General features: G+C 41.2%; 2 protein-coding genes across 2 annotated transcripts; both read right to left on the bottom strand.

Annotated features, from left to right (window-relative positions):
- Nucleotides 1-548: 548 nt before the first annotated feature.
- Nucleotides 549-15,942, bottom strand: scyl2 (SCY1 like pseudokinase 2). The gene is made up of 19 exons (XM_074697913.1): nucleotides 15,786-15,942; nucleotides 12,391-12,587; nucleotides 12,146-12,303; nucleotides 11,628-11,772; nucleotides 10,076-10,225; nucleotides 9,774-9,995; nucleotides 9,529-9,645; nucleotides 9,308-9,433; nucleotides 8,021-8,197; nucleotides 7,837-7,848; nucleotides 7,527-7,649; nucleotides 7,311-7,424; nucleotides 5,878-6,010; nucleotides 5,002-5,120; nucleotides 4,821-4,921; nucleotides 4,666-4,735; nucleotides 4,498-4,584; nucleotides 4,286-4,408; nucleotides 549-2,629 (listed from the first exon to the last, which is right to left on the bottom strand). The coding sequence occupies exons 2-19, from the start codon at nucleotides 12,565-12,567 to the stop codon at nucleotides 2,006-2,008; spliced, it is 2,778 nt and encodes a 925-aa protein (XP_074554014.1). The 5' UTR covers nucleotides 12,568-12,587; nucleotides 15,786-15,942; the 3' UTR covers nucleotides 549-2,005.
- An 855-nt stretch (nucleotides 15,943-16,797) lies between these two features.
- On the bottom strand, nucleotides 16,798-21,837 carry depdc4 (DEP domain containing 4). Its single transcript, XM_074698281.1, has 9 exons — nucleotides 21,710-21,837; nucleotides 20,249-20,666; nucleotides 19,910-20,061; nucleotides 19,632-19,827; nucleotides 18,925-19,175; nucleotides 18,694-18,836; nucleotides 18,478-18,603; nucleotides 18,292-18,370; nucleotides 16,798-18,184 (listed from the first exon to the last, which is right to left on the bottom strand). The coding sequence occupies exons 1-9, from the start codon at nucleotides 21,783-21,785 to the stop codon at nucleotides 17,985-17,987; spliced, it is 1,641 nt and encodes a 546-aa protein (XP_074554382.1). The 5' UTR covers nucleotides 21,786-21,837; the 3' UTR covers nucleotides 16,798-17,984.
- Nucleotides 21,838-24,442: the final 2,605 nt, after the last annotated feature.

Below are 24,442 nucleotides of genomic sequence, written 5' to 3'. Positions count from 1 at the left end.
TCAAAGTGCAGAAATCAACACGTGGGGAGAATCTTCTTCATGGTGCACTGGAGGATTCTGCAACCCTTAAAAAAAACTTCATGAGAGCAGACGCAGCAGAAAAAAAATGATTGGTCATTTTATCAAAGGAATCATTAGAGTAGAAAGAATGCTGGAGTTGGGCTTTAGATCTTAAGGAGGGGGTATTGGATCTTACAGAGGGGGTATCGGATCTTAAAGAGGGGGTATTGGGACTTCAAGAGGGGGTATTGGATCTCACAGAGGGGGTATCGGATCTTAAAGAGGGGGTATCGGATCTTAAAGAGGGGTATTGGGTCTTAAAAAGGGGGTACTGGGTCTAAAAGAGCGGGTATTGGATCTTGAAGAGGAGGTATTGGATCTTAAAGAGGGCTATTGGATCTTAAAGAGGGGGTATTGGATCTCAAAGAGGGGGTATTGGATCTTAAAGAGGGGTATTGGATCTTTAAGAGAGGGTATTAGCTCTTAGAGAGGGGGTATTAGATCTCAAAGAGGTGGTATTGGGTCTTAAAGAGGGGGTATTGGATCTTAAAGGGGGGTATTGGATCTTGAAGAGGGGGTATTGGATCTTAAAGAGGGGTTTTTAGCTCTTAAAGAGGGAGTATTCTGCTTCTTAAAGAGGGGGTATTGGATCTTGAAGATGGGGTATTGGATCTCAGAGAGGGAAAATTAGATCTTAAAGAGGGGGTATCAGATATTAAAGAGGGAGTATTCTGCTTCTTCAACAGACTTTAAATGATGAGGTCATCTCATAAGGATGACATATTATAACTGTGGGGCTAGAAAACACCCATAGCCTTGCTCCCAACAAGTCTCTCGAGGGCTGGCCAATCAGAGCGAAGGGGGTTAAAACAAAGTGTTTTAGACAGAGGCTGAAATACCGTTTTTTAAAAACAGCAAGGAGAGAAAAAAAATGTTTTGAGCTGTAAATCATGTGAAGATACTATAAGGGGACCAGAGGGAAAAAAAAAGACTAAAAAAAAAAGCACAATACCCCCTCTTTAAGTAGTTGGTGTCAGTAACATGAAACAAAGCAAGTAACCAGGAGCTAATTTAAATATCAAATATCAACACTGGTGTAACAGATGAGGGCTTCCCATCCTGGTTTACGCTTGGACCCATGTAAGGCACGTCAGCCTCAGCAGCGGAAATGGTCCTCGGACTTTATTTTAGCATAACGTTGCTGCTGTGATAGCTCCTTCACACCTTCAAGTCCAGGTGAGATGCTTTAGCTTTTCAGAAGCAGACAAACTGAACTGAGCTGAACTGAACTGTCTCTTTTCCACTTTCTTTGATGTCTACGAGATGAAAACAAAAAGCTTAAAAGCCTGAGATGATAAAAAAAAGAATGAGACTGAAGCTCAAGTCCAATTCATGTCCTGAAAACAACCTTTTTACTCGTCTCTTTCTAGAAGCTCGATTTTGGGGTTCAGTCTCCTCCACAGAGGAGCCGCTGCAGGCCTGTCAGTGCTACACTTCATGCTACCTCCCACAGGGCTCATATTTTTAGTGCATTAGCTGTTTGTTTGTCAGCCTGATCACTTCAGACACGCTGCAAATCCAGAAATAAATCAGGAGTGGCAAAGAAAGTGTAGAGAAGAGGAATGAAGACACTCCAAATCTGTCATCATTAAAGATCATCACCAATCTCTCAATCATTCATTATTTTAACACCAAACCCTCCAAATTATGAGTTTTGGGATTAGTTTGAACCCCAGCTTTTCAAAGAACGAGTAGAAAACAGTAGGAAACCCCCAGCATTTAAAGAACACAGCATAGAAGAAGACGAAGCTCCGCCCCGAATGATCGTCCGTCTGGTCGAGTAGAAATGTTCCTCCAGCTGAGTGTGAGTCAGACTTGAACCAGGTCCGGGTTAAAAAACAGACCCTGAAAGGATTTCAATCTTCACATTCAATCAGAGTCAGTGTGAGAGTCCACGGCTGAATGTTTCAGGAGATGAAACTCGACGCGTCGTCCTCCGCTGAGTTTATCCGAACAGGTCCTTCAGGTCGTTGTTGGCGGACGCGCTGTGTTTGACTCCGCTTTGGTTCATGCTCGGTGCCGCAGCGGGCTGAGAAAAGTTCTGCGGGCTGAAGAAAGGATTCGCCTGCATCCCGAACCCGCTGGACATCCCTCCCATACCCACTGGCGCCCCCTGCATCTGAGTCTGAGCAGTCTGGCCTGAACCGAACTGGTTGAGCCACGGGGTGCTGGGACCAGCTGGAGGTTTTGGACCCATCTGGTTCAGGGTGACTTTGGGATGACTGGGTGTGAAAAGACTGTCCAAGGCCGACATGTCGGGGGCTTTGTTTGGTCCTTGACTCTGTGTGAGGGCCCCAAAGTTTGGGGTGCTGGTGGTGGAGGCCATGCCGCCGTAGAGGCCGGGGCCTGGGGGCCTCATCCCCATCCCCATCCCCCCTGTTTGGAAGCCCATGGTGGGCGGGTTGAAGCCGTTGGAGACCGGGGCTCCCATGGTGCCCATCATGGGGCTGGAGGTGGGGAAGGCAGTGATGGTGGAGCCCTGAACGGGGGCTGGTCGAGGCGTGTTGGCCAATGAGAGGCTGTTCAGAGACGTCATGTTGTTGAGGAGGCTGCTGGTCAGATCCTTAGTCTGCAAGACGCAGGCAGAGACGATTCACAGACGTTAGAAACACAAGATGACGTCCTCAGAATCTGACCTGAAGAGTCAGATTAATCCTAAAGGGCCAGTTGTTCAAAGAAGCTAATCTGGATTTTGAAATCCCATTTCTTGGTATCCAGGATCAGGTAATCCGTCTCAGTTTTATGCCAGTTTTTCAAAGCAACACTGGATTGGATCACCCTGATCTGGATACACAGTTTTCAAGATTATCAAATCTGGATTACCAGTGCTCTAAATGGGACAACAAATCACAAAGTGGGCTACCAGCTCTGAAAAGAACAAGAGGTAGAAGAGCCAACATGGGGTCAACGAAAATAACATTTTTAATTTCTTTTATGACTCCTCATCTGAGCCACAACAAATGAAAAAACAGATATGCATAAAAATACAAAGTGGATATTTTGAAAAAGTCTGAAATGTAAAAAAAAGAGAGGCTAAATGTCCAAAAGTTAACAGATTAAAAAGAATGTTTAGGGTTCTTTTTCATCTGTGAAGATGAGTCCAGCATTTTTAAGCTCTTATTTTGAAAGGCAGATCTGCACTACGAAAAACTGAAATCTTATCAAGTGTTTTTATCTTATTTTCAGTAGAAAATGTCTTTTTAAACTTAATAAGAGCCACATTCACCTGACCAGTCCAGAAAAATGGCTTATTTCAAGTTATTTAAAGACAAAAATGTAACAAGAGAAAAGTTACTTGTATTAAGACATTATCAAAGTTTCTAGCAAATTTTTAGAAAATCTTTCTTGTTCCATTGGCTGATTTTTTTTTACTTGTTACAGCAATTCATTCCAAATTTTCAGATTTATGAACTTGAAACAAGACATTTTTCTGGACTGATAAGTTGAATGTGGCTCATATCAAGTATAACAAGACAATTTTTACTCAAAATAAGACAAAAACACTTGATAAGATTTCAGTTTTTCTCTGGTTTGCTTAATTTGTTCCTCTGCCTGAAGTATTTGAGCTTCTGCTCTTTCAGTTTCTCTTTGTTTTAACTGTACTTTACTGAAAAGCTTCATTGTTAGCCTAAGTTAACTTTATCTACTTTATCACTGTAATGGTTAAACAGGCCAAGTGCAAAATACAGATAAAATATTGACACTACATTGAACAAATGTTGTTTATTTGACCAGTTTTAAAGTTTTACATTTTATTCTTCCTGAAATCCACCTTGAAATCCTGTCCCCTGTGTTTCTGACAACAGGGGTGCACCAATCACAATATTCTGGCCGATCACCGATCTTTAAAAAGCCTGACCTGCTGATACTGATTTTTTTTTTTTTTTTTTTTTACAACTGACAATGTATACCTTTAATGTTCCAATCTTATTTTATTGAAAATCATTGAACAATACCTGTGAAACAATAAAATCTTTTATGTTTAAACTTAAACAATCAGTAAAGTGTCCTGAGTTTTAGGTCTCAGAGCACAAAGCAACAATGGCTGTCTGTCAGACCTTCCTAGGGATATGTAAGATCACAGTTTCATATGTAAGGATGGGCCGATCACTGATCACCCAAAATTAAGGAAATTGGCTAGTTCAACCCATTTTTTAGGATTTAATCCAATCCGACAACCAAAATCTGATTGGAATACCTTTGAACAACTGTCTTCAGATGTTACCTGTGAGTTGTTGCTGTTGGCTGGTTTGATCGTCTGTGGCGCTAAAGGCTGCTGGCTCCTCAGTTTGGCCGCCTGCTCCTGCTCCTTCGCTAAACGCTGTTTCTCTTCCAGAGTCAGAGACATCTGAGAGGAGGAGAGGGGGAGAGAGACGTGAGGGAAGTGCGAGCTGAGCAGAGGAAGGTGAAGAAATGAGGTGTGAGGTTGTTTCATACTCTGTTAGGCTGCGAGGACGCCGATGATGACGACGCTGCTCCGTTCTCCTTTCCATTAACGCTGGAGCTGCCGAAGATATCATCGATCTGAAACAAAGGAGACATGATGAGACCACAGAAGCAGTTAAGTCATAAAAACAGGTTACCTGGGCTCTGTGTGGGCCTCACCTGGTTTGCTGTGCTGGGTGGACTCTTTGTCTCCTCTGTCGGCTGCCCGGGGTTTGAGATGTTTATACTCCTGAAACACAATCAGTCAGTTACTTTAATCCTGAATGTTCTGGAAACAAAGCTGCTGTAACCGGTGATTTGCTGGTGATAAAAACCTCTGTTGCTCCTGCATGGCGTGCAGCTGCTCCAGTTTGGTTTTATGCTCCGCCTCCATGCGGCTCAGCATTTCCCGGATCACCACCATGAAAGAGTTAAACTGGACAAAGATTTTCACATTAGATTAAAGTGAATTTTTAAAACCAGGCGCTGCTTTAATCAGGATTGAGTTTGTGGTACCTGGTTTAGGTTGAGGTTGTTGTCGATGCTCAGGGAGACCAGGTGGGGGAGGCTCTTACTCGCCAGGTGCTCTTTGGGGATTCCCAGCTTCTTATGACTGAATGTGCATTTATAGATTCCTTTAAGAGAGGTAAAAAGAAACAAAGAAGTGCTGAGATTCTGATGATATGTTGGAAATTAATGTCTCTGCTCAGACATGGTGTTGTAGTTGTGTAGTGACCCTGGACAACTGTCAGCATGTGACAATGGTTAGACCCCGTTAGCAGACGACCACCCCTCCCACTGTTTCACACTATTTTTAATGAAAAAGAGAAACTGTATTGTATTCTGGTCAATACGGCAAATATGCAAGAAATTTAAAAAAAGGAAAAAAAATGGAAGAAAGAGCAATGAAATAAACAAAAATGATACTGGAAGGAGAAAAGAAAGTAAGAAAAAGAAAGAAAGAAAGAAAGAAAGAAAGAAAGAAAGAAAGAAAGAAAGAAAGAAAGAAAGAAAGAAAGAAAGGCATATCTTGTGCATTCTGGCGTTATGTTAATCTGTCTTTCCTCTTTTTTGACCCTGAAGGATTTTAGGTATTCTGCTCCGTGAATCTGGATCAATCTACAGCCTGATTTTAAAATGTCAAACTTAGTCTGAATCCAGTGTTTCTCTTTTTCCGTTTTTAATGTTTGACGTGATTTCTGTCAGGGGACTTTCAATTCTGTGTGAGTCTGGTTGTTTTTATGTTGAAACTTTTTGTTGCTGCTGCACTTTAAAAATAGGAATCTCAGTGGAACTAACCTGGATAGATAAAGGTTAGATGAAATAAATGAAATAAGAAGTTGCTGAACTTTTTGGTCAAACTCTCAGAGCAAAGAGCAGAGGTTTCCGTACCTAACATTCCCATCAGAACTGCTGGTTCTCTGGAGGGGATCTGCTGCAGGAAGGGCAGGATCTCATCGATGACAAACCACTTGTCTAAATACTCCAAAATCTTCCCCAGACACACCAGAGAGTTCACCCGAACCTGCAGAGGAAGACAGGAGACTGTTTCAGCAACAGGTCAGACAGCATGTTAAGTATGCATGAGCAGATCACATGACAGGGGGGACAGAGCTTCTCTGTTGCTGCTCCACCCTCTGGAATACTTACCAACCTGTCCACTTTTAAACCCTCATTAAAAGCCACTTCTTTAGAAATGTTTTAAATGTATGATCGCTCTTAAGTGTATTCTATGTTTTTTTCATTCGTGTTTCTTATTATTGTGTTGTTTTAGATGATGTTTTTATCCTCTGTAAAGTGTCTTTGTGTGTTTAGAAACGGCTACATGAACAAAAATGCAAAGTGCTGTCAGGCGATTAAAAAAAATTAATCCAATTAATTACAGGATTTGTAATTGATTAATCAAATTAATCACATTTTAATCTCATATCAATCCTTCACCACCAATCCACCACTCATTTCCTGTAGCAAAAAGCAAATCTGAAACATAGTGAGTGTAAAAAACTGATCAGTCACAACTAAGAGAGGCAGAGGTAGGGATGTGTACTGTTCATATTTGAAACAATGCGGTGCCACTGCCCGGTACCTGGCTATCAGTATCCGTACCCAACGGTACCAAATGTTGGTACTTTTTAGTGTTTTTGTGGTGAAAAAAATATAAATGTGTTTGATATCTTTTTCCAATTTGACATATTCATTCTTCAATTTATAAACTTGCAATGCTGTGTTCATGTCCAGCATGGAAAATCACCTACTGTTCCACTCCTTCACAGTCACAAGGATACAAGTTAGATGGTACGAGAATCAGTAACCCCTACTTTTGACTAAATTCGGTCGGTACCTAAAAAAATACCTAATTTGGTACCCATCCCTTCACTAGGCAGAGGTGCTGTGGGACCAATTTCTAAATTTAGCAAAACCGAACACTTCAAAATCTAGGTTTTAGGGGCTGCAAGGACAAAAACTACTGTCAGTGGAGACAGGCCCTTACTCTGCCATGCAACCTACAAATTTTGCCTTTTTTTTCAACCAATAATAAAAAGTTCTGTCAGGCCATTAATAAAATCCAATCAAAACAGGGAGAGAGACATAAAAGAAGAGAGTCCACTCTTCCTAAGAAGTTTTGTTGTTTACACAGCCAGAGAAAACAAGATTTTTGGGGTTTTGAAAGATCATTCAAGGTGCTCTCAAAATGGCCGGCAGCCAATGAGTTAATCACGTAATTTTTTTTAAAACACATTAATTCTGTGTAATTAATTTATCTATTTACCGAGTTTAAGTGACAGCCCTAAAAATATATTCTATTGATTAAAACAGTGACTCACAGCGAGCGATGAGGTCTGCAGACAGGCCGATTTGATCCGAGGGATGAGGGAGTTCTTCATGGACGGGTAGTCGATCAGGTTGGCGAACGTGGGGATGATGTTCAGACACAACTCCTGCTCAGACACAGAAATGATGTTACACAATCTGACCTTTAAAGGCGCTGAAAGCATTCATCCTTTAAGAACAGGCTGAGAAGCAGGGAGGAAATAAAACACCTGAATCTGGACTGAAGGGGCCTCCAGAGCTCTGTAGACCATGGGCAGGACACAGTTTTTTATGTCCTCTGCAGGCGTTTTGGTCAGCAGCAGGTCCATCTTCTGCAGGAATATCAGCAGGATCTGCACGGCACAGAGACTCAGTTAGAACGACACGAGGCAGAGCAACACGCTCCAGATGTGAGTGAGTGGAGTCAGTAAGTGGAGGTGAACGCTGCCCGCAGTGGTTTTAGTTCAGCTTTTAGTAAAACACAAAAAAACACAAGCTTGCTACTGTTACAAAAGCATATTCACAGCAGAGACCACTCACCATGTTACTAGCCTGAGGAAGCATGGAGAGAAAATACAGAGAAGACAAGTCTGCATGAAGTGAGGGACAAATCCCAAACAGAGCATGCTCACAAGTCAGATTAACTTCACTGAAATCATGCAGAGGTTTAAAGAGGGACAGTCTCACTTTTTTTATGCATTCAGATCGAGGTTTGTGTTCCTACCTGAATGGGCTCCTGCTGCTTGAAAACAGGCGTGAGGTCAGGTAAGATGAGACGAATATACTCCTCTTTGGTGCACTCCTCTGCGATCAGCAGCACGTTGGGCAGCACGAAGGGAACCATGTCTGGATTGACGAACTCAGAGGTCAGAGCAGGCAGGATCCGATACACCACCACTCTCTGAGCGGAGAGAAACAGACACAGATTTCAAACATCTCCACTTTTAGGGCCTGTGTCCATTTACTACTGCACTTGTGAGGGTAACCTCTCCCTTACCAACCAATCAGAAACAAAAAGAGGAGAGGCTTAAGATATTAGCTGTGTATTGAAACACCAGAGGAGGGACTACGGTTTTTATCATATGCATCCTAACTTTTTTTGACTGCTCATCTCCATGTGTAAAGCTGCCAATGATCATTCACTACCAATCCGTCACTCGTTTCATGTGTCAAAAAGCAAATCTGAAACATTCCTAGAGCAAAAAACAGACCAAACAGTCACATCTAAGAGATGCAGAGGTGCCTTGAGACAGATTTCCTAATTTGGCAAAACTAAGCACTCTGAAATTGAGGTTTAAGGAGCAGTCAGGACAGAAACTGCTATCAGTGGAGACAGGCCCTTACTCTGCCACATAACCTGCAGATTTTGCTTTTTTTTTTTTCACCAATAATAAATAGTGCTGTCAGGCGATTAAAAAAAATTATCTCATTTAAAATCATACCCGCTTTAGGTCCCCAAATAAAGAACTTGAATTCTAGGACATTACAAAATTGTCGCCCATGAGTAAACAGATGAATACACAAAGAAGAGAAGATTTCTAAATCCACATTTTTCCAATTCGATTGCAACCGTTTCCTGTGTCTATAGAAGTAAATTGTGTTTTTTCATCAGGGAGAGGCAGGGTCTGGTGGAGCTTGTCAATCAAAATCCTGCTCGTAAACTACTGTGGGTGAGAGCCGTGCACTCTTTGGACGAGAGCTCAGCATGGATATGAGGAGAAGATGTGACATGACAGAGACATAGCGGTAGTTGAGAGAGAAAGAGCGGCGTCATCATGAGAAAAGACGACGGAGATCATGAAGAGGTTAAAGGATGGAGCGCCAAGATGAAAGCGATCAAAAAAAGTATGTTTGTCTGTTTTTAGGATCAAAAACAGGAAGAGAGACATTAAAAAGAGAGTCCACTCCTATTAGGTAGTTTTGGTGTTTACATAGTCAGAGAAACAAGGTTATTTGGGTCTTGAACCCCCAATAATAAAACATATCAGATACCAAAGGTACTCTGAATCACCTTGGGTAGTTTGGGCAGCACTTTAGGGAGGCCTTTGTAGAACTGGGACTTCTGGAGGTTATCTCTCTGGAACAGAGAGTCAAAGTACTGCAGCGTCACAGCACCCACGTCGTCAAAAAATGGGATCTGTGTTTTACAGAAGAGAAGAAAAAGAAGAAATTAGTAGATGTTGTGAACAAACCTATCCAGGAACAGCAGGAAAAAGTGAAACGACAGCAAACCTTGGTCATTTGGTCTGCGTCTGGTCGCACTGTGGGCGTGACACTGAGCAGCATCTTCACGTGCTCTCGCACTTCTTCTGGGATCTTGTTCAGCACAGCTGGGTTCATAGTGCTCAGCTGAGAATGAATGAACCGTGTTTTAAATCAATGTTTATGGTTTTAGTGGCTCATATCTAAGCCAAACATGTGACATCATTGTACATCAGATTTACGACTCTCTGACCCGTTCCCCCTCCTCCTCTCACCTGGTCCAGCTGTCGGCTGAAGCTCTTAAATATGTCGTGCTTGTTGACTTGGAAAACCGGCTTGCCTTCATTGAACACAGCATGTATAACCACACCCAGTGAATACATGTCGGAGGCGGAGTCACAGCTGACGGACAGGATGTACTCAGGCGCCAGATACTCAGGATTAGGGAGGCAGAGAGGGGGGAGGTTGGGCTCCCACTCTTTACATGTGTATTTAGGCTGAAAACAGAAGAAGACAGGAATGTGAAAACTGTGTGAGCACAGCCTGAAAGACAGAACTGAGGGAGAAAAAGTCACACCTCAGTGTCTGATTGGTTTGTGGAGGAGATGCTGAAGTCGAAGCCCATGATCTTCCAGGCTCCACTCTTGTTGAGGATGATGTTCTCAGGACACAAGTTACCGTGGACCATTTTAACCCCGCTGTGGAGGAAGGACAAGCCCTCTGAGATCTGAGGAGACAAAGGAAGACAACGTGAGAAAAGTGGTAACTCAAAGAGCGCAGACCTCCGTCCTACTTTAATGTTATACTCCCTTTCAGCAGACTGTCTGCTACAGTTTGGTGTTAGTTGCAGGTTTGTACAATAATTTGTTTCCTGACAGTGTTGAAAATGATGATGACCCAGTACATATTTCATATTCCAGGTCTTAGTATCCAGAGTATTGCCAGGATCTGGATCGTACTTTTACATCTGTCAGAAATTATGGTGACCTTGTCTTGTATTGTTTTGCAAAACAATCCAACCATTTATGGTGGCGTTATACACACATATGGTGAAAACGGCCCTAACTCACAATGATAAAAAATCCTTTAAAAAAATCCTTCAAAAAAATCCTGGATCCTGGGTCTTATGTTCAACCTTAGCTCTGCTGCTACAAAGCTCTAAAGCTCTACTACCTGGATGTAAACAGGCATAAATGACAGATAATTCATTTTTCGTGCAGTCTGTGCAGAGTTTCCTCCTCCATAACTTGAATTATCGAGGTTTGAGGTAGCTTGAGGTGAATGACACTAACATCTCTCTGCAGACACAGCTCCACACTATGATGTGACTCATTAAGCTGATCTGGTTTAACTGGATTTCAGGTATTGTAAAATATTGTATGACTAAGTATTTGACATCCAGATGTTAAAGCTGCGAAACAGCCCAGGTTGCACACACCAAACACCCCCTCCCTGCTCCTCTACCGGTTTCCTCTGCACTCAGACGGGGCCATATTTTACTTGACCAAAAACACAAATAAACGGACTCCCACCAAAAAAATCTGGTATCAGTCTGCATTCATGCTTTATTTTGAGAATTTTCAGCGCGTTGCTTTCACACAAAAACACCGCTAAATAAGGCTCTAGTTCTCATCATGTCTCTTTGTCCTGGCAGACTACCTGCGTTTGTTTATATCTAGAGCCTTATTTAGCGGTGTTTTTGTGTGAAAGTAACGCGCTGAAAATTCTCTAAATAAAGCATGAATGCAGACCGATATCAGATTTTTTTAGTGGGAGTCCGTTTATTTGTGTTTTTGGTCAAGTAAAATATGGCCCCGTCTGAGTGCAGAGGAAACCGGCAGAGGAGCAGGGAGGGGGTGTTTGGTGCAAGCGCCCTGGGCTTCTGCTGCACAAAAACACTGCTGTAGGGGTAATTTCTGCCCTAAACCTTGTGATAGGACCCAACTTGTTCCATCCCGGAGTATCACTTTAAGGCGGTAATCATAACCTGTGTCAGGATTATGTTTAGGAATGGGAAAAAACAGTCCTTTATTAAAAATTAAGGAACATGTCAAATAAATGTTATTTCACTTCTTTCTGTGGCTTAAATAACTGAATAGCTGAATTTTGTAAGAATCCTCCACTCTCACCTGCAGCAGGCCGTACTTGGTCTCCACGTCGTATAGTTTGTACTCCTTAATGTCATTGGGGATGGGGCAGGGAAGGTTATCCCACTGACCAAGCACGTTGGATAGACTGGCAAACACCGGCTCCGTGCAGAACGCCAAGCAGTCTCTGAGGAGCGAGCAGCAGAAAGAACATCAGTGAGATCTGAAGCAGCTTGTTTTTAAAGCAGACAGAGGATAAACAAGATGAAAGCAGAGACAGGAAAGTTTAGAGCTGACCTGACTGAAAGTTGAGAAAGAGCGCGGTTAAAAGCAGTCTGAGTTTTATTTTACCCCCAGGAGGATGTCTTTCAAATTCATAGCCTCCTGAACTTGACAAGGTTTCACTCAGCAGAAGAGAAATGCGTCTGTGATGCAATCCTGTTCCTCAAAAGTCGAGCTCATCTTAGCGCTATGACTCATTCATTAAGTCCTTGGAATACATGCTTGTGTAGCGTGTGTGTGTGTGTGTGTGTGTGTGTGTGTGTGTGTCTGTGTCTCACCGTGACTCTTCCAGAGGATGCTGCACGGTCAGGAGACGCGGGTGACGCAGCCTCGTCAGCTGCGTCACTCCTTTTTTCAGAGAGTCCACAATTTGGTCCTTCTCAAATTTTGGATATTTGTCAACTGTTTTCTTATCGAAGACAAACACCGCCACTTCCTGTTTGATCAGAGAAAAACTCATCGTTATAAAAATCATCAGTGTTAATCTATGACTGAGAGCTGGTTTGTTCCTGTGAGGTCGAACCTGTTTTGTGGACTTCTTGGTGCCGTTGTAGATCCTCCAGCACAGACCTGGACCACCACTGGCGATATGTCGTCCCACCTCAAACTCCCGAGTCACCGGGTTACCCATGACAGCGCTGGTGACATCTGCTGTCACCTTGGTGACGGTGCTTTTCAGCTTGTTGAGCATAGACTCCATGTTGAGGCCTGAGCAGGCAGCTGAGTGAGAGACAGACGACAGATCGCACACAGCTGCTGAGCACTTTGGGAAAAACAGCTTTAAGTAAAACATCAAAATAAGGATGGTTCCTGCAGAGACAGCTGCAGCTGGACATTCTCTCACAAACTAAAAGCATCCAGCCGTCCAGCAGACACGCTCTCTAATGCACCTGCAAGGAAATTTGCACTTCAAAGTGCCAAGCAGCATCCTGGCTGAGCTGAGCTCATCTGAGAGACAAACATCAGAAAAGTGCACAGAAACATAAAATGTGGACAAACTCAACCTCCTTGCAGTCTTCCTTTTTTTAAAAACATTTCAAAGGGATATGAAAGCACATTGGGCAACAGGAAGTCAAACAAAAGAACATGTCCGACAGTGACAGAAGCACTTTCTTCAGTCTCTTTATTTGCTTTGAGTTCTTTTTATATTTCTGTCCAGTGTGCAGACATAAGCTTATTCAGGTTGCTTAATTAATAAATTCCTTCCTGCTGAAGAGAAATGTAAAGATCCACTCTGAAAACCCAGCTAAAGAGAATCTCATCCTGCACATAAGACTGTAGAGAAACTATAGCTTCACACAGCACCTCCCTCAAGATAAATCTCTTACATGTGCTCTGTCAGCGCTGTAAATGAAGGTGAAGAAGCAACACTAAAGTTAGTATCTTCTTCACAGCTTTCAGTCAGCTGTGAGAAGACAGGCTGCGAATTACGGTCCCACCTTAATGAATACAAGGAGCTTTATTTTCATCCTAGCAAACTAGTATTACTTATTTTTTTATTTTTTATAACTAACAGCATATACCTTCAATGTTCCAATCCTATTTTATTGAAAATCATTGAAAAATACCTGCGAAACAATAAAATCTTTATGTTTTAACTTAAACAACCAATTAAGTGTTCTGAGTTTTAGGTCTCAGAGCAAAAAGCAACAATGGCTGGCTGTCAGACCCTCCCAGAGGTATATAAGATCAGTTTCAGATGCAAGACCAATCACTGATCCCCCCAAAATTAAAGGGGACATATGCTTGTTTCTCCTTTTCACTATGCCAGACTAGGATGCCTGTAAAGCATTTCTGCCCTCAGTACAAGTCATTTAGTTCCTTCATTGCCCCACAATAGCTTTCTCAATATCCTCAAAATCGCCATACTGGATGGGGCAGACCGAGCGAGTTTGCTGTTTGCCAAAACTTCACCGTAAGGCATTGATAGCACTAATAAAATGGCAGAGTGTAGGATACGTCCTTTTGTATTGGACCCTGAGTCAGACCCGGATGGTTCTGCAGCTCAGGAGGAAGAAAATCCACCTCGACACAGATCATCTCAGGACGCTTCAGTGTGGTGAGTCAAACCGGTACTGTAACATGTATAGTTTATACGTGGAAATATAGGCAGACTTCACCAATAAACTATTTCTATAACAGGGCTCCATCCTGCTCCTTCACTTTTCTCTGTCTGTTTTATCCATCATGCTGAAAGTGTAGTCTAAAGATCGCCTCTACCGTCAGTTCGTCTCTATGTTATTACCGCAGCAATATTGTGGTCCAGGTTCACAGTGCATGTCAGAACAGGCATGCAAATATCACAGTCTCACAAGTATTAAGACATCTGCTAAAACTACAGTGTTTTAACTGCTAATTCACCATGTAAAGCCGAGCTGCTCAGCAGAGCAGAGTCCCTGCATCCAGCACTCAGTCAAGTTAGCCAGATCTGGTAGGGAGCTGTATTTAAACTCGGCTCTTGGTGGGTGTATCCCTCGGTGGTGGTTGTGTGACTAACTGACATCACAGAGGAGGAGCTGCTTTATCAGGTTACTCCAATAAAAAGAAAGGATCCTTGTGTCGTCACGACAGTCGAAATCTAGCGGCCAAATGGCAATGACCTATTTTCAGAGGCATCAAATCTCGTTCTAGGATATCAGAAAAAATAAAATATCTCATTTTTTGAAAATACAGGGGGTGAAAGGTCTTGTTTTCAAATGTATTATTTTATATGTAAGTATTAAATCAGGGATTAGCATGATATGTCCCCGTTAAGGAAATCGGTACCAATCGATCTGTGCATTTCTACGATGAATATTTGATAAAAACAAAAAGTAAATTGGGATGAAAAGAAAAAGAGATCTTTTATAAAAATGTGTACATAAACATCTGTCTAGACATAATAATACAAACAAAATAAAACTAAGGCAACCAAATTTAGCACTCCTAAGCGTTAAGATATGTGAATGAGATGTTGAGCCGTTACGCTGCTGGTGAGCATGCAAAAACAGACCTTTTTACTGTTTAGTGTTAGTCTTTTCCCAACCCACAATCCCTGGACTTCACAGATGTGGACTACTTTAATCCTGGAGAGGCTGCAGACTCTTTTAAACACAGTGCAGATTCAATCAGACTGTGTCGTGTTTATCTCTGTCCATTTTATTCACTTCAGTCTTGTTAGTCTTGTGCAAAAACGTGTCCAAAATGTCCTTACATCACAACAAAGCTGTGTCACTGCTTAATGATTACTTCTCAGTGTGTGGGAGGTCTTGTGCAAAGAATGCATCCAAGTCAGAAAGCACAAAGCTTCATTTTTACAACAACAGAGAATATTCCTCCTCAGGCTTTAGGTTTGAGGGAGGCTTTGGTGAAAGAGTAAAAACAGTTTGAAGTTTTTAGACTATCTGCACAGAGCAGGATGTGTCAACATTAGCTGGAGGATGGCTACTGTCCAGAAAGGCTCAGGTAAACACTCACCTGCACATAGCCAGCTTAGCATAGCTGCTAACTAGCTTCGTCATAACAGTTTACTGAACATGTTATTAAAAACAGCTGGATGATAACATGGGAATGGTTTTAAAAGATGGAAACATGAGGTTTAAGTGTGTTTTATGTGGATAGAAGTATAAACATGTGATGTATGTGGAGTAGCGTCATGTCTGATTGAGAAATACCTGGATGTTAGCTGAGCTGATATTCTTGTTTAGCCTGTAAGCGGTGTGACACCACAGGTAGAGAGCAACAGCTGCTTTCTAGTGTTTTATTTTAACTCTTCACCTTCCTGTGTGGCTCAAAAAGGCTGACATCATCCTTCAAACCTAAGACTTTAACACAAACAGGTCTCGGTGGCTATCGATCAGAGCTAACTAGCGCACAGTGCGCTGACTGTCACTTTGGTCCCTGTTAGCGTCTGAATCCTCAAACTGTACACATACTGACCTTAGTGTGAAAGAAGCTTTCCGTGTTATTCCCTTATTGTTGGCGGACTCTGAGCTGTAGCTGTCAGTGGTGGGTGTTAAACTCAGCCCTCATGTCTTCAGTGGATCTGAAACGAGCTGTCTGAGGACGCGACTGGAAGAGAGAGGGAGGAAACCTACTTCCGGGTTCGTTCGTAGAGTCAGGTGCGTCGACGTCATCAGATTTATTTTTATTTTTTCAAATTCAAATATTGTAGATATTATAAAAATAAGAGCTGGATTAACATTGGATGAAAATACAGATTACGTATTTTTTTGTTGCGTAATTTTGTATGGGGGAAAAATGCGCGCAAAAAAACATAAAAATAAAAAAAGATGTATTTCATAATCACGTAAAATTAATAAAGTATCTTACTTTATCATACTGTTTAATTCTAGATATCTTTATTATATATATTTTATATGCAAAACAGAAACAAAATACTTTCAACATCGTAGCTTCAGTGTAATTTCTTAAAAAAAAAAAAAAAAAAACATTAAAGCTCCTGTGATGTTTTTTTGTTCAGTTATGAAACTGACTAAAATTTACAGTAATACTTTTTAATGACCTAGAAAAAATAACAAAACCACCTGCAACTGTATTAGGATTCTATCAGCTGCTGTCAGACAAGATGCTTGGCGGCATCAAAAACAAAACAAAACTAAACACACTGAAGCTCCTGTGATGTGTTTTTGGTCAGTTATGAAACTGTGTGTCCACAGGGGGCAGCAAAACTAACTCAAACAGGGAGCTCCCACAGGAGCTTTAAACAAACCATTGAAAACATTGTTTTTCATGTACTCTTAGAATTTGATAATATTTCCTTTTATATTTGTGTTTAAGCTTGAATCAAGATCTGTGTTGTATGACGGACGGGGGGGGGGGGGGGTGTTTTCAGTCTTGTTACAAAGGTCTAAAAATCTCCCCTGGAACCCCATAAAACCATATCAAAAAACACATAACATATACAAAAAAGACAAACTTTTGTTATGGCTTCAGAGAACTTTTTATTGGATGTTATTCCAGCAGGAAACAAAGCTGTCTCAGCATCCTAAAGTGCATTCTTACATGATTTCAGTGTAAAAACAAAAGATGGTGAGACAGAAAATTGTTCTCATGATAACAGCTTTTTTGATTAAAGGAAATAAATCCAACTGAGGCATCCAAAACTTAAATTAGTAGCCTAAATTAAAGTTAAAATACACCCTCAAACTGGACTTCAAGTAGAATCCTATAAGGTTAAAAGTAAAGAAAAGTTGCCCATGATTCTGGCGCTAAAAGCTTACTTCAACCACCGTATTAATAAAATATTAAACACACATTAACCTGAGCCAAGGTTAGCCTCAAACATGACTACTTGGCCTACTGTTATTTCAAGTTTCAGGTAAAATATCTTTGCAGAAAGATTTTTCTTCATCAAAATAAGTTTATAAATGTGTTAAATCTTCATCTGCTACATTAGTGTTAACCAGAGTTTCCCCTTTAACCACATGACACAAATAAACAGCAATAAAACATGAGGCTGAACTTCTTCCTCAATGGTTCATCTTCATCAGAGAAATATTAAAGCTTGATCGAAGTGCACAGCATAACTTCAACAAATAAATTCATCCAAACACAGCACCCACACCTTAAAAAAGTACCTCCAGTGTTTTTAAAATAAACATACACTCACTGTACTTTTTCCAGAACAATCCAAAGTTAAAGCCTCATTTAAAAAGTTAATTTTCTATTCAATATAAAGCCAGTATTAAAAATGTGTCTTTATGTAACATTAATGCAAACATCTGGAGCTTTTGCAGCTCAAAGGCAGCTTCGTCAGAGGCACTCAGAGATTATTCACAAAGGCTTAAAAGTGCAAAACCAATTTAGGCCTGAACGCACACAGTTTAACCCTACATTAACATGTTATTAAACCATGTTTGTAAGATAGAAAATTAACACAGTGCAGAGGAAAGAAGACAAAACAAAGAAAAATTTAAAAATCAATTAAAATTTGAAATCTGTCTCCTCCTCAATTACTATACCTGACTGCAGTGATGTTTTCTTCTAGACAGCAAAGAATGTGAGGAACATGTAAAATAAAAACCCATGTTATGTATTAAACTGTGATGATTCAGTGTCAGATCCTCACAGACTTTGAGAAGTGCACCTCAACCGTCTACCCTCTAGTGCTGCGTTTCAGAATGTGCTGGAGAAATGCTGGAGGAAGACGACTGGATGATGTTTCTCAAACTCCTTCAGCAGCCTCTTCTTCTCCTTCACAGGTAACGTGGTGTTGGAGGAAATGTCATGAAGCAGCTGTTTGAGGCTCTCCAGGGTGGCTGCCTCCCGCTGGTCCTCGTACTCACGTGGCGTCACCTGCTGGCAGAATGTGAACGCTGCAGCACAAAGGCACAGAGACAGCATTAGTTACTGGTGTGGCTCTGAAAACTTTATATCCTATGGGCTGCAATTTGACTGTGCAAAGTGTGCAGTTACAACTTACTGGCGATTGAGTCTGGATCTTTTCCTTGCTGCATCGTTCTTAGTGTCCCTCTCACAGCTTCAATCAGGGACAAAGGAGTCTGAATTCAAAACAGAAAGAAAAAGAAAAAGGAAGAAGAGGATGATTCTACTGGCTTTTTACCAAAAAGTGTGTCAATGATACCTGAAATAAATGGTTAAAGCATACCTTGAAGATCTGAGCGCAGTTTTCCATCAGAAACAACATTAGGGTTTCACTCTGGGCTCGAGTCAGCTCAGGATTCTGGACGATTGCTCTCTGAAAGGAGCGGCAGACTAAGGCTCTGTTGTCAATCTAAAAGAAGACAGACAGAAAACATTCAATTATGCTCCTATATAGACTATTCTTAGACACAAAAAATAAAAAAACAGATAAGTGCTGTGCCTGTTTCTGGAGACGGCAAGCATGTGGCTGAGCAGCTGTGGCCATAAAAGTCAGAAGTCTCCTGACTTCATCTCTGACGCTTGTTTCCAGAAGTCGGAAACACAACTGAGAGGCTTTGATGGCGTCCTGCTCCTTCCCTTTCTCTGAGAAGACACAAAACAGAGAAGAATTACAAGCTTTATAAAGACACAACGAAACAGATAGAAGCTTTAAAATGTGATTAAGTCTCACCAAGGAGATCCAGGATAGCAGTGTGGATGTCCATGTGGTGTCCTGAGAGCAGTGGAGGCTTTTCCTGCCCGCTGTAGTATTTAGCAATCGTGTCAAACAGCACCCTCTTCTGGTTGTCCATCTGCTCAGTCAGGTCGTCTTCTGAGAAGGCGCCGCCACCCTGCATGCTGAGCTGCTCTCCTGCCACCACAATCAGCTGATCTGGAAAGAGCTCCAAGCAGTCCGCAGCTGCTGACAGCCACCCGTCCAACCTGCAAACAGAAGGTCATCTCTCAGAACGTGATGTTTATATCAAATCTGCAAAGTCTGATGTTACAAAGTAGAAGTGTCCCAGTCCGATATTAATATCAGATATCGGATATCGGTCCGATATCAGCAAAAAAACAAGTATCTGTATCGTATCGGGATGCCTCTAAAATCTCCGATATAAGCAGTTTCTGTTACCCATTGGTTAATAATAAATGGGTCAGTTTTTCCTCATACCTACTCTTGCTGACTACTGTTCTTTGTTTGAATAATATCACTTAATCAAGCCTTTTCTAACATGACAGACATACTACAAAATAAGTAATAAAAGTATGCATGTTTAATGTTGATATCGTATCAGATTAATATCGGTATCGGCGAAAACTTAATGCTGCAGTATCGGTATCGTATCGGAAGTGAAAATGTATTATCGGGACATCCCTATTACAAAGTGTACTGACTGTGGCAAATTGAGGGTGTCGGGTAGCTCTCTCTCCAAACACGTGTTGGAGAAAACCAAGTCTTGGGAGGTCAGAGGAGCTCTGCAGGCCTGAGGCTGGACTTTGGAAGGAGAAGTCAGGATGCAGTCCAGCATGGGTAGGTCTACGATCTGCAGCAGCTGCAGCAGCGTCTGCTGCTTCCACACTTCATCCACCACTGAGGAGAGCAGATTAAAACGGTTAGAGAGAAAAACACACGCACATCATAAACTTTTACAAAGCAGGTAGCTCAAGCTTACCTGCTTTAGATAAGAAGCTAGAGGTTGAAGGGGTTTTATTCAAAGACTGAGACAAGGACGGCTGCAGGTTGATGGTCTTCAGCAGCCTCTCGACTCTCCTGTCTGATGGTCCAACAGCAAGTGGATTGGAGATCGTTCTGAGTTCCTTCAGCCTCCACAAACAATGGCAAAAGTCATTATTGTAATTCATTAGATCCTGTTGCTTTTTTTGTTGTAAAAAAAAGATTGAACACCAAAGGCGCAGCTGTAGTGCTGCATTCTAAGATCTGGATATGACAGATAAGACTTCTAAATACAACTGAATGAGTTTACTCTTATGTCAGACCATCAGCGACTAACCTGGCACTCTTTTTCCTCTTCAGTCCCTCTGGTGCTATATTCTCTGAGTCACTGCTGCACTCTCTCGTGGCACAGTTGGGTAACACTTTGTACTCCAGAAAACGGTACAGACTGCAGCTACTGTCCTCGAAGGCCGCCTCCTTGTCTCTTCGAAACAGCTTCGTACCCACTGGTTCAAACACTTTGGCCTCCATCAGAGCCTGGCAGAGCCTGGCGGCTTTGAGTCGCGACACCTCACTCGTGCAAAACACCACATTCTGCATCAGGTAACTGAGGACGGCGTCCACAGCATCTGAGCCGGTGAAACACTCAGCGTGAACACGGAGGTGCCTTCTGTAGCGGCGCACCTCCACCTGAGTCTGCAGGGCCTGGATAATGTTGTGCCATAGCTGAGTAGCACCAAAAGGCCCTGAAAATTCTATTAGGAGACACAGGACACATAGATAACAGGTCAAAACAGTTAGATCAATGCCACTTGAAACAGTCATCTTTATCTAAGGTATGACTAATCAAAGACAGTTCAAAAAAGATGCAAAAGTGCATGCATAAATTTCAAATCAATCAGCTCTCTGAAAAAGAGGCATTTTGTACGTACATTTGATCATAAGGAGATGCAAAACTTTTAACTGTTTTTAAAGAAATTTTGACAGCAAATTTAGGTTTCTAAGAATTTATTTTTTAAAAAGGGCATAATTAGTAAAGTAACTATTATTGTCTCAGCATGACAAATAAAAAATCCAAAATATGTGTTGAATTTAAGTTATTGGGAGGTTTCTGCCTTTTCCCTGAATTTTCATATTTATATAAAGATTAGAATAAAATAAGCTGAAACATTTTTATTTCATAAAATCAACATCATTATTAAGGTCCGACAACAAAAGATGGAAATTTGATTTCCATTTTACAAATATGCCCAAAGGTCAGAATCAAAACTTTTTTTTTCTCAGTTCTGAATCATATGAAAATGTCAGATTTCCGAGATAAAATCTGAATTTCTGACATTTGTTATTCCGATTTCGGCGGCAGAATCTTGAGATTTAAGACTTTGACCTCTACATTCAGCTTTAAGTTGGAATAAAAACGTGTTAAAAACTGTTAGTCTAACTTTTTAAATCAACAGTTATGGCCCTAATCCTCTTCCGTAGACTAGCTTCTTTTCTTGATGGATATAAACAAGCATTACTAACTAATTAATCACGCATAAGAAGAGTGTTTGACCTACTGTATAATAATTAGAGCTTTTTGAGAAATGTTTTATCTAAATAACTTAATGAACTGTTACTCACTGTATAACAAACAGTATAATACAGTCTCCAACAGCAGTGAGCTGAACAGACCGTGTAACACTCAGACGTTTAGCATCGAAGCTAACATTGTTCACCTCTGTTTATGAAGTCATATTCATAAACTGTGTTGTTCTGTAATTTATTAACACATTTAGAAAAACAATCTAGGTCTCACCATGCTGTATATTTTCCCGAAAACTTCTTGTTTGGCTGTTCAATCTCCTGAACCGAGGAGTCAAATCTACCGCCATCACAAACGCCTTCTTCTTCGTGATAAAGTAAGCGGACACAGCACACGTTAGAGCCCCCTAAAGGCGGCAAGAAGTACTGCAAGGTATGAGATGTTTTAAACACACTGCGTTTACATTTGTTAAATAAAAGACCAACACTTTAAGGTCATTTAAGGTATAATTTAGAATGAACTCTCTAATACTTTAACAAGCCCTAACAACCAAACCAAAAGTTAGATAGGAGTTCTCAACTAAGACCAAGTCCTACTCAGATTACCAAAAACTACTTAAACCAAACAAATTCTATTGAAGCTTAATCAAACTTCTAATATGGCTACAGAACACAGCACAGGACCTGATCGAACCCATGGAGCCTTTCTTGAGGATGTCAAGTGATAAAAGACCAAACAACCCAATGCCCTCAAGGTTCACTACTGAGGACATGTTAACTTATACAACAATCAAGCGCTGGTCCACTGTACAGTTCATTTTTAACCTCAAGAACCTAGCCCAAACACTTTCTCCCAAGAAACCTAAGCCATACCTAACCCAAAAAAAATCTTTACAACAGACCAATAACTTTTTCAACTTTTTGTTTTCTGTTGATGTTAAAAAGTTTTGGTCTGTTGTAAAGATTTTTAGGGTTAGGTATGGGGGTAGGTTCATTTTAGGAGCAAGTGTTTGAGCTTGGTTTTTAAGGTTAAAAATGAGTTCTACATTGGCCCAGCGCTTGGTTGTTTCAAAATTTAACATTTCTAGACATCATCTAACCCTAACTCTTTTTTTTTTTTTTACAGTCTATGGTCTAAACACAGTACACACTGTCCGGGAACCAAGACTTTCGCCCCGTGACTTTTTAAACTTTCTACCGTGTCTGCACAAATCTCAGCTTTTCAACATAAATATATTATGTCACAATAATCTTTACAGAATTATTCTGTTCAATATTTTGCAATGCTTTTCACTTCACACTTTCTTGTTTGTTACTGTTACTCTGTAAATTTCCCCATGGTGGGACAAATCTCAAACACAGTTATTTAACCAGTTACTGAAGCTGTCAAATTCAGGACAAAGTGGCTTAAATTACGTATTCACTTTTTTTTCAGAAACAAACTAAAGTACAGAACTTGAGGAAATGCATTTAGTTGTGTTATGTTACCATGTATAAGTTAAACACTGTCTCATGCTTTGATTCTCAGAAAGAGATAGGGTTTGGGTTTGCTCTGGGCCCTCAAACATCTAAATATACACTCCTAACCACTAGGTGGCAGCGATGCACCATGATGTTGTTTGCCAACAAGCCAAAATGTCAGGAGGACAAGAAGAAGGAGGAGAATCACATCCCACCTGGTTCCTTTGCTGTGAGGGTGGCAAACTTTTAGTTATGGAGTGTTTTGTCTCTGGTTTCTGTATCATGGATCTAACAGTCTGTCATCCTGTGTCCTGTCCCCAAACTGCACGTCAACCAAACCTGCAGGTGAGTCACCTGTCAGAGCTTTGTGTTAAGATCACACCTTCTACCTTGCATGATTTTTGGTGATGTCATGAAGTGAAGCTGCTGCAGCAAGTCTCCAGATACACAATTTCAATCAAACTTAATATTCATATTTAAGAAATACTATAAACTGCAGACACTCAGTCTTTATTTTAAATAATTAAATGATGTAAGTGTCTCCATGGTTTGCTGATTTGAAGTGTTTCATGGCTGAAACTGTCTTTCTGGTGCATGCAGTATGTTTGATGTACCTTGTGTCTTTGCATGAAGAGTTGTGCTCTCATTAGCAGTTTGCAGAATGCATGGTCGGATGCTAAGTTGCTCAAAGTGTGCATATGCAGTGGAGGAGATTCATGCATGTTGTTGTCATATGTGCAACCTCAGCACATGTCCTCTTTAATGTTTCAAGTACTTGAATCCAGTTGGTAGTTTATTGAGAGACAGGATTGTGCAAAGAGCTGCAAAGTGCTGCAAGTTAGAATCGATCCACAGCTTCACACTTCAAGGACTTGAGCCCCTGTCCATGGGGCGCATGATTTAACCGCTAACCCAGACTGTCATCCCAGCATTAGTATTTCTATGTGCATTAGACTGAGACGAGACAAAGTGTTAATATTTAACTTAGCCTGGGGTCTGCTCGTGTTCATCTCCCTCTGAAGCTCCTTATCTTCATTGAACTGACGGCTGCCGGCTTTATTTGTTTGTTTATTTATTTGTTTGTGTGTTGGATGAGACGCAGCAGAGGCTGTTGATGAAATACGTTTGCGGTGTGGAGGTCTCAGCTCATAAAAGCACCATTATCAAGCGCACAATTCATAACTGAGATTAAATCACATCCTGGAGCTCGCAGCAACAAAACGCTGATCGCCGTCTGCAGAACCACTGAGACATGTTTCGTTTATTTCACAGGAGAGCGTTTAGACAGAGAGGGGAGGGGTGATCACACTGCTTTAAAAAGAAGAAAGCTTTATGTGTCATGCATTTTCATGTATTGTTCATCTGCTCCACACGTCCTGCAGCAGTTAGTGAAGAGTAAAGGTAGACTAAAATGATTACCAGATGAACGCTCAGTATTAACCTGTAAACTTGATGATGCCCCAAAGTAGTGACCAGGGGGCACAGCCACTATATATCACCTAATACCTATCACACAAAGCTTTCTCTGGTGTTTCTTCAGCCAGCC

The sequence above is a fragment of the Halichoeres trimaculatus genome, unplaced genomic scaffold (assembly GCF_033239565.1).
Source record: "Halichoeres trimaculatus isolate MK-OKI-2021-1 unplaced genomic scaffold, fHalTri1.1 fHalTri1_scaffold_21, whole genome shotgun sequence".
NCBI classification, from domain to species: Eukaryota; Metazoa; Chordata; class Actinopteri; order Labriformes; family Labridae; genus Halichoeres; species Halichoeres trimaculatus.
Note: the sequence above shows the minus strand (reverse complement) of the source record. Positions and strands in the feature narration are given on the sequence as shown.

Bases quoted from the DNA above. Each gene is read 5' to 3' on its own strand.
- scyl2 (XM_074697913.1), bottom strand. From the start codon at position 12,567: ATGGAGTCTATGCTCAACAAGCTGAAAAGCACCGTCACCAAGGTGACA. The intron at 9,646-9,773 runs GTGAGAGGAGGA...ATTCATTCTCAG, and splicing joins TCAGCCGACAGCTGGACCAG to CTGAGCACTATGAACCCAGC. The intron at 4,585-4,665 runs GTGAGGCCCACA...CCTTTGTTTCAG, and splicing joins CACCCAGCACAGCAAACCAG to ATCGATGATATCTTCGGCAG.
- depdc4 (XM_074698281.1), bottom strand. From the start codon at position 21,785: ATGGCGGTAGATTTGACTCCTCGGTTCAGGAGATTGAACAGCCAAACA. The intron at 18,604-18,693 runs GCACAGCACTTA...GTCTTCTTTTAG, and splicing joins CTTGCCGTCTCCAGAAACAG to ATTGACAACAGAGCCTTAGT. The intron at 18,185-18,291 runs GTAAGTTGTAAC...TTTGTGCTGCAG, and splicing joins AGATCCAGACTCAATCGCCA to CGTTCACATTCTGCCAGCAG.